This window comes from Miscanthus floridulus, chromosome 15 (assembly GCF_019320115.1).
Source record: "Miscanthus floridulus cultivar M001 chromosome 15, ASM1932011v1, whole genome shotgun sequence".
Classification (NCBI taxonomy): domain Eukaryota; kingdom Viridiplantae; phylum Streptophyta; class Magnoliopsida; order Poales; family Poaceae; genus Miscanthus; species Miscanthus floridulus.
In genome coordinates, this window is record NC_089594.1 from 32,428,204 (window position 1) to 32,438,160 (window position 9,957).

Here is a 9,957-nt window from a genome sequence, read left to right on the forward strand (position 1 = left end):
TCTTTCTGTTGTAGGATTGAGCAGTTGAGAGGGTCAGGTTACTATTTATGAAATCTCAACACTATCTGCTTTATTTTTGAAGAGCGGCAGTGCCGCCCTATAAGGCCGGCAGTGCCGCCCTCTATTCTAACAGAGTTTCAAGTTGAATTTTTATAGGCCTATTCACCCCCCCTCTAGTCCTCCTAAGCGACATCAAGGTCCTTTCAATTGGTATCAGAGCCTAGCTCTCAATTTCGGGCTTAACCGCATTGAGAGAACGATGTCAACAAGTGAAGAGGTATCTCTAGAACTTTTACTTTTAGATAGCTCAAATTATACATCTTGGTCTGCTAGTGTGCTTGATGTTTTTAGGACCATGGGTCCTCAAATAGAGCAGATTATAGATGTGAGCATTTTACCTCCTCATGATGATTTGATCTACCTTTCTAGAGAGGAAGTGAAATGCTTACAACTCAATGCTCAAGCTGCTAATGTCTTATTTAGTGCTTTGAGTGAAGATGTACTTGATGCTGTCATATTTGGAGATGGTGAACCACTTGGTGATGCTCATATCATTTGGACCACGCTCAAGGAAATGTATGGCAACTCCAAATGTGAAGAGAGCAACCTCTCATTGAAAAAACCACTTGAGGAATGCTCAACTTCATCGACAAATGATGAGCCTCAAGTGATTCTCTCAAAAGGCCTATTTGATCATGCCACATCCACTTCCTTGCCAACATATGACTTATTGGATGGTAATGAAATAGTTGGTGAGAACAATATTTTTACATGTGGTACTTCTACTTTCTTTAGTTCTTGTGAGACTAACATTTTGAAGGAAGAAGAAGCTTGTGATTGGTGGAAGCCAAATGATGAATCCACCTTACCAAGAAGCTCAACTCTCTATACCACTTCACATATCTGTCTCATGGCAAAGAAAGAGAAGAAAGTGGCAAGTGAGAGTGAGAGTGATAGTGATAGTGGTAGTGATGATGATGAGATCAATCAACACCTTGCACGTCTAAGCAAGAAAGACAAGTTGATAGTGATCAAGTTCATAGAGAAGATTCAAGAGCAAGAAGAAGATCTCTACAAGCAAGAAGAGCTTCTCATTGAAAAGATCAAATGCTTGGAGAAGTTGACCAAAAAGCATGAAAAGCTTAAGTACTCTCATGCTAGCTTGGTCCAAAGGTATGAAAACTTGTTAATTGAGCAAACTCATACTATTAACTCTCTATCTTATGTTGCTCAATTAGAAGATCAAAATTATATGCTCAAAGACAAGTTGGAAAGGCTTACTAGCAAAAATGAGACTTTGCAAGAAAGTTATGATGGGCTTTTGTGCTCTCATGAGAAGCTTATGGAGTCTCATCTCATGCTAGAAGTTGCTCATGAGGTTGTGGTAACAACGGTAAAATCATACCAACCTCACACTCACAAATGCACATATACACAAGTTTCATCTATTTTATCATGTGCTAACAAGTATTGCTCTCAAGCAAGCCAACCTTTTGTTGAGCATGTAATTGTAGAAACTTGTGATGATTCCATTGCAAAAGAAAATGAACAGCTCAAGGAAGAAGTTGAAATGCTAAAAAGGGACTTGATTCAATGGAAGGGCAAGTGCAATGCTCAACCTTCTCAAGATAACCATGAAGACATGGTGAAGAAGCTCGAGAAGGGATCAACCGATGCATGCATTAAGCCTTATCAAAAGGGTTACAAGTCCAATGATGGCAAAGTGAAGGGGATACTTAAAGAAGTGCAATCTGTCTAGAATGCAGTAGTTCAGCCAGTTGCATAGACTGCGGTAGTGCCACACCTGGATAGAACAGAAAAGTTCCCAAGGCCATCAAGGTGCAACATCAATCAAAGAAGACTCTCATCACTTGCTTCAAGTGCAAGAAAGACGGTCACCATGTCAGAGATTGCCCCTTGAAGAAAGAAGAGAAGGGCGTGAGCAAGATCCAAGAGAAGAAGAAGATGGCTCATGTCAAGTTCTCCAACATGGGACATAATGCTTCTATGTGTTCCAACAAGGTCGAAGATCAAGCCACACTTCCAAAGAACAAGACAAGAAGAAGCAAGAGGAAGTGTTATGGTTGTCATGAGAAGGGACATGAAATTGGCTCATGTCCTATTAAGAAAAGTGAAGGCTTGTCATCATCAACAAAAAGGTTCATTAGCAAGGTAGCAAGCAAAGTGCAAGAAGAGAAGGCTAGAAAGAACAAGAACCGCCTATGCTACACTTGCAAAGGAAAGGGACATTTAAGTAAGGATTGTCCCATGGGTAACACTTCTAAGCTCAACTTGTCAATTGATTTAAATATGCTTAGGAGGCCCAAAAATGACACTTGTGCTAGAAAGGTGATTGGTTCACCATGTGCTAGCACACATGCCATTTGGGTGCCTAAGTCTCTTGTGACTAACCATAATGGACCCAACATAGTTTGGGTACCAAATTGTGCTTAGTAAGTGTTGTAGGTACTTGAAGGTGATATGAAGCTTCGGGGTGCTTGAGCAAGTTGATTGAAAATATTCACTCAAGCTATCAATCAATTCACATTGCATATTCTTATATGGTTGACCCGAAGATGAATCAATGGAAATACTTCAAACTTCATATTCACCTCGGTAACTAGTACCTAACCCTTGCTAGCTAGCCACTTGACATGTGTAGTCTCTAATAGTTCACAAATATATGTGTGTTTGTGAATTATTAAGAGTTGCTAGAGTACTTCAAGTTTAAGTGAATCATTTGCCATATGATGCTTTTAATGGCTCTCTAGTAGAGCAAGATCTTATTCATGTTGTAGGTAATGAGGATCCACCATGTGAAGCAATCAAGCAAATGGCTATAGGCAACATTAGGCCACAAGAAGATCAAGCCACTGACGATGAGGATCCACAGGATGTTGTTGCACAAATTTCCGCTGACGTACCCCATCAACAAGGGCAGCACTCACCTGCTGAAAATTAGCAGGGCGGTAGTGCTGCTCCTAAGGGCGGCAGTGCCGCCCCATCCACCTCAGTAGCAGCTCCTTCAACTCCTACTCCACCACCTCAAGGGCTCAACCTAGAGCCTATCTTTGAACAAGAAGAAGCTAAAAGTCCAGAGGAAGAACAAGGAGGTGTTGAGCATCCAAGGCTATGTCACACTATACAACAGGATCACCCCGTTGACAACATCCTTGGGAGCATTCGAAAGGGGATTGGGTCATGGCCATTGGTGATATAAGACCACAAGAAGTACATGCTACAAAAGTGGAAGCTCCTCAAGTTGCTGATGTACCAAATTTCGCTGACAACTCTGATGCAGAGGTGTAGCACACCCCTACTGCAAATCAGTAGGGTGGCAGTGCTGCACCCAAGGACAGCAGTGCCATCCCTCCTACATAGTAGCAGCTGACTCCACTCTAGTTCGTGGACAAATCTACAACCTTCATATGTGCAAGATGAAGATGAAAAGACCACCTCATCCATTACAATCAAGAAGGATGGTAACATCTAAATCTCAAGTGCAATTTATTTGAAACTAAACTCCTTTGTGTCTTGTGTAGCCACTTAGGATAATAGAAGCACTTGAGGATATTCATTGGTTGCTAGTCATAGAATAGAAATATGATCAAAATTGAATTGATCATCCACATCAAGCAACATAGATGACTTGACTTTCCTTTGTGGACTTCAAACCAAGAAAAACAAGATGAAGCAAGTTTATGTTCGTGCACTTATGAGTTGGTTTGATGGATTTGGAATCTTGGTACACATTGGAGGATATAAGTAGATTTCAAAATGGCCAAGAATAAAGAATCAAGCTCAAGTCAAGTAAAGGGACTTATTACTCACAAGTCAAGAACTTCCTACTTGATGGAATCTTGTCATATGTTAGATTGCCAAATTCTCATTCTCATCTTATGGGCATCTACATGCTATAATGGTTGTGAGTATCTCTTGGCATAGTTCAAATTGATTACACTATTGTTGCCATGACCAAGACATATAGTGAAAATCTCAATTTCTTAAATGAATAAAGTGCTATGTGAGAAATTCAAATACTTAGAGCACTTATAAAAGGAGACTTTAATCTATGGCTAGAGTTGTGAGACTAATCTTTCTCTCTAAGTAATTTATGTAGTCTCACTAAATGAGAATGTGCTTCTCAAATAGAATGTGCTGTTATATGAAGGCTATCAATCCAAAACCATGTGATGTATTTTCTCTCTAGCTAATTTGGATTAGATTTGTCTATGTTAGCCACTCACCATAATATGGCTTAAATCTGCCCTTTGGACTTAAATGACCAACCATGCACATTTACATTTCCATTCCACTCAAAAGAATGTGCATGAGGCATCAAGGGGGATTTAGTCCATGTTATGAGGTTTCTCCATTTTGGTAACCCACTTGTCATCCACATATAAATGGTTACTAAATGGAAAACTAGTGCTTGTGTTACTAATGTCTTCTTGTGATTGAGCTTATTCATAGAAAATCAATAAGAAGATGTTGTGCTAATTTAATTCACAAGCTTAAAGGTTATTCTTCACCTAAAGAAAGATGTTGCTGCTAAAGGCCATTTAGATCAAAAGTTTTAGTTTTGCTTGAATCAAGTTTGAGGTTGATTTGAATAAGCTATACAAGAAGAATTCACAAGATTATGAGTGTTGATGAGAGGACTAAATGGATATAACATCTTGTATGTATTCTCAACTGAAATCACCTCAATGATTGGACAGGAAAAGAAGAAGAATCATCGATCATCAAATCTGTCTAGAAAATTGCAAATCTGAGTTGACTGCCTTCAAGCATGGATTTGGAGATTCAAATATTGATAAATTGACCTAAAACTTTGTGAGCATGCTATACACATCTAGTACTTGTGGCTGTACAATTGGTATGAAGATTGGTTTTGAAGAAAATCAGTTTTGAGTTGGTTTCTGTCAGCTTCAACAGTGCAGTTTCAGATTTGAGCAGTTCTGGTAGAAAATTATTTTCACTGACCAAATGGAGTTCAAATGAGCTAAATTTTTTAGAGAAGTTAGAGGACTCATAGGTGAAGATCTCTACCAATTTTCATGTATATTGGGCTAGTGGTATGAGAGATACGGATTTCTTTTTTTTGAGGATGACAGAATCTAAAAACTGACTTAATGGAATTGGATTGCATTGTGGCAACAAGATTGAGTAAGCTCTCAAGTTGGTCATGAAGAATCAGTAAATATGAGAAATATAAATTTGGTCTAAAGGAGTTTCAATGAAAGAAAAGAACTCACTCAAGGGTCCAAATAAGTTGCAATTAGAGTACAAGCAGCAGCAAGTGATTGCAACTAGTTGGAACAAGAAGTAATCAGCTGAGACTATTGAATTGCAAGCAGTTTCAAGGAGTTCAAATCAGTTGAAGTATAGTGCAAGTCACTCTCTTGACCTCATATTGTTAATGTGCTTAAGTGAACTTTGTGTACTCTTGTATGCACAAATTTAGGGGGAGCTTAGCCTATATCTTGTGGGATTATTGGTTTCTTTCAAGTGTTTGATGTGCCGTCCCACACATGGAAAAAGGAGGATGGGTAGTTCCTTTGGATTCTCTAGGTGTTTTACAATTATTCTAGGAGGTCTCAGTCTTTATAAACCAAGTGCTCCTGGTTTAAATGTTGAATGTCCCAATCCTTTAAATAGACCTAGATTTGGATGAGATGGAGAAAATAATTGAAGAGTGGGCTTTCATTGCTATTTCTCCTCTCAAGTGCTCATCAAGTACCTGTGATCCATCCCATTGATCTCCCAGGATCTTATCAACAAAGAGTGGTAACTCCTAGTTCATAACTTGTAAATTTCATGAATTTTACCTTTGCTCTCTGTGTGAGTTGCTCTAGGTAAAGAAAGAACTAGGAAACTAATATGGATCTTGGATGATCACAAGAGCTCAGTTTTACCACATTTCATCAAGTGAGAACTATAGCCATCCAAATCATTGAAGTCTCACCTATGATGGTCATATCAATGAAAATTTATGTGGTGATCTATCTACCTTGGTGGTGGTATGTTTCCTCGGCATAATTTTAATTGTTGCAAATTTATCATGCCTTGACCAAGATATAGGATGAACTTCCCTCGACTCTTAAACTGATTCTAGTGCATTTCACAAGTAATTCAAGCACTTGATGCACATATTAAGGGGGAGCCCATCCTATGCCTTGTGTCTTTTAAGACTAACCTTTTCTTCTAGTGAATTTGTGTAGTCTCTTGCTGAGAATGAGTCTCTCATGAGTATGCTACATTGACTCAATCCAAATTGGTTATCTCTCATATTCATTTGGATTGTATTTTTATCTCTTAAGTAGCTACTCTCCATAATATAGCTTAAATTCCCTTGTTTGGACTTAATTGACCAAAAGTGCCTATGTTCTTGCCTTCCACATGTATATGTATGCATGATCAAAAAAAGGGGGAATTTAGTCTATGTTTTAAGATTTTGCAATTAGTGATCTACATGCCTTCCACATCCAAAATGATCACTAGTTGTGAAATTCTCTTGTGCAATTTAATGCTATCTCTTGTCTTTATGAGCATTTCCTAGGTAACATTATGAGATACGGGCATTCATTCCAATTGGCATCAACTGGTGAAGATCCTTTCAATAGAACAACACTTGCACTTGTTGATCTTGAGATTTCTCTTGGTTGGGTTGGATAGCTCTCGAAACAAGCTTTCCAGAAAGTCCAAGATCACTAAAAACGGAGTTCGGAGTAAAGAGATATGACATTTTTCATGAGGTGACCTGTGCTATTTCTGAGAGCTGCGGCAGTGCCGCACATAAGGGCGGCAGTGCCACACCTGTAAAGGTCTTGATGGCTGGTTTTTGAACTTCAATGGCTAGTTTTAGTTTTGGGTGTATATATACTCATCCCACAGCCCCTGGGCTAGCTGCTGACGACCAAAACATTACAAAGCCTTGTGAAGACTCTCTCAATTGGTGTCAAAATTATGAAGATCATATTTCAATTGGTATTGATTGATAATCTTTAACTTGGTATATCAAGAAATTTGTCTTCGGCTGATATCTCAATATGACAACAAGAACTAGCAATGGACTTTCAATTGATATCAAGCACAAGTTTATGATATCTCCTTGAAGATGATGATGATGAGAGATGGGCACAAATGAAATTATGTTGCATAAAGAACTACTAGTCCCATAAAAGCACTAAATCCAAGTATTGAAATCATCTTCATGGTGGAGATTATGAGGCTTAGAACAAAGGTATATCGCTCCATGAACTCATGTATTACCTTTGTGCATCTAGGCCTTTACATGCTAGTGTGTGCATGTGTATGTAATTTTTGAGTCACACCATAAGTTTGTTCTTATGGTGGCGATTAGAGAATTCTTTAGATATTTGGTTGATGCCTCTTGTGGTGATGGCATGAGTTTGTCTCATGTTATACTATCATCTAAGTGAGGTATGAGCCAAATATGCTAACCTCTCAAGAATCTTGACCTAAAAGTTGCATACTTTGTTTGGTAGAAAATAGGTGAGAAATCCCATATGCTAAACTTTTACCTACTCTTGCCCTCACTTGTCAACCATCATTTCTTCCTTTTGGTGGAGAGATCCTTTTTGGAGATTAATGCCAAAGGGGGAGAAATATTGGGGGAGAATGTAAGGGGAGAGAGATTGATATGAGGATAGAAAGGGGTAAAGGAGAGGCATACATATAAGGCTTAAAAAAATATTGTGGTGTGTGTAAGGATAGTTTAAATTGATGCTCTTGATAAGGACCATTTATACTAGTGTGTGGCATTCATGCCTTGAGTGATGCTTGTTTTCTCCTATGCTGGTCAGGCAGGTGCGGCAGTGCCGCCCTTTGCTGGTCAGCAATCTTTGAGTGCATGAACTGTCATGAGCATCACAGTTATCATGTTACACCTTGCACCCCATGGATGCTAAGATATAGGGGAGTTCCCACACTTCATCTTAAACATGTGCATTTGGCATTTGAGGCCAAAATTTGAATTCCTTCAATGCACACATTTAGGGGGAGCTCACTATATAATAGGATTCAAAATCTTAATGTTTATCAATCTCTTGTAAGCTTTAGTTGTGTTGTCATCAATCACCAAAAAGGGGGAGATTGTAAGTGCATCTAGCCCTTTAGTGGGTTTTGGTAAATTGAATGACAACACAATTAAAGGTCTAATAAGTTTGCTAAGTGTTGAACAGGAAATTGAGTCTATTGCATATACTTATGGGTTGTGTATTAACAAGTATATACAAGGTTCAACTAGTAGGCAAACTTGATGATATGCCACATTGTGTTAAAGTGAATGCCAAACTGTGTATTGTTGTATTGGAAGTTTATGGAAGCAATCTAGTTCATGCAAAAGACAACAATGCAAATGGAATCAATGAAATAGCTTCTATGTTGTGGGATATCATAGCATCATGTGAAAGCAAACATACTTGGTAAATGACAATGTATAGTGGATATAAGTCGGTCTCTACATTGGTTTGCTTACATGGATGAATATATGAAAGATCAATTGGAATGTCAAGCCAAAATGAGAAGGGAATAAGGAATCATGAATTAGCTTGACTATATTGATGTTGATCCATGTATGTCTCTATGTGAGACAAACTGAAGCTTGATTGATCTTAACATTCATATCTAGAAAATATTCAAGCAAGGATCAAAATATTGAAGAAATATTTTTCAATGGATGCTTAATATAATGTGACTTAAGTATGGCTTGATAGGGTGAAGATAGCAAGGAAAGGGCTTCGAGGTACTAAGCGAAGGTGAAGGGCAAGCGATGGCTTGGCGACCGAGGTACCATGGCTAAGGTGAAGAAGAGAGTACTTGCATTGAGTCGAGGTACTAATCAAGCTATGAGGAGTCATATTATGTTGAGGATCAAATCATTAGTGGAAGTGACTTGAAGACATGAAGGTGAACTCATATGTATGGAAATGGTTCAAGTCACATAATCAAGGAAAAACCGTACTATAAAGATGGATTTTAGTATAGTTGGTCAACTGTGCAACCAGATGCTCAAAACTACAGATCTATATCCTCTTACCTAGCCAAAGCAGCCAGCCAAAAATCTCTAGATTCTACCTATTTTGGCTAGGGCAGCAGTGCCGCCCATAAACGATCGTTGGGACCCAAGAGGTATAAATACCATTTGGGTTGGCCCACAACGCAGAGCCTTCTTCTCCAACGGTTCAGTTCGAAACTGAACAGACCAAAGCTCACCTCTCTCTCCTCCATTGTTGCTCCTTCATCCCTCAAGCAAATCCTTGATTCCAACCATCAATACTTGAGAGAAAAGGTAGCAAAACTCGATTGGAGAGAAGATCCACTAATTCCCAAAGTCTAAGAGCATTTGGTTCATGTTTGGCCAGCGGTTCTAGGGTTTGTTACTCTTGGATATTGCTCCTAGCTAGCTAGGCGTTGCCCTTGTGCTTGCCAACTCATGTGGCAGCCTTGGGGGGTTTGTAACCTCATCCTGCAACTAAGAAATTACCCCTCACTTCAAGAGTTCATTCTCTTGATTTGAGAACGAGGGCAAGGCAAGCCTTGGTGGCGAGCCAATCCTTTTGTGGATGCCTCAACAACGTGGACTTAGGCAAGCCTTGGTGGTGAGCTGAACCATAGGATATATTTTGTGTCTCACGTACTTCACTTTGTGTTCTTGCTGGTTCTGCTCTTTGCTAGCTGTTGTTAGGGTTTGGTAGCTCGATCCTCTCTTGTGTGAGATTTCTATGGTATCTAGTCTTCGAACTAGATTTTGTCTTTCTATTGTAGGATTGAGCAGTTGAGAGGGTCAAGGTACTATATGTGAAATCTCAACACTATCAGCTTTATTTTTGAAGAGCGGCAGTGTCGCCCTATAAGGCCGACAGTGGCGCCCTCTGTTCTAAAAGAGTTTTGAGTTGAATTTTTATAGGCCTATTCACCCCCCCTCTAGGC

General features: G+C 39.2%; 1 protein-coding gene across 1 annotated transcript; it reads left to right on the forward strand.

Moving 5' to 3' along the window:
- The first annotated feature begins 259 nt into the window (after nucleotides 1-259).
- LOC136507319 (uncharacterized) lies at nucleotides 260-2,567 on the forward strand. The gene is made up of 2 exons (XM_066502083.1): nucleotides 260-934; nucleotides 1,813-2,567. Exons 1-2 carry the CDS (start codon nucleotides 260-262, stop codon nucleotides 2,452-2,454), a joined length of 1,317 nt encoding a protein of 438 aa, XP_066358180.1. The 3' UTR covers nucleotides 2,455-2,567.
- The last annotated feature ends 7,390 nt before the right edge of the window (nucleotides 2,568-9,957 follow it).

What these genes read in the sequence shown, in the direction of transcription:
- LOC136507319 (XM_066502083.1), top strand. Translation starts at nt 260, where the DNA reads ATGTCAACAAGTGAAGAGGTATCTCTAGAACTTTTACTTTTAGATAGC. An exon ending in CAAAGAAAGAGAAGAAAGTG is followed by an intron (nt 935 to 1,812) that starts GCAAGTGAGAGT and finishes ACACCTGGATAG; the next exon opens with AACAGAAAAGTTCCCAAGGC.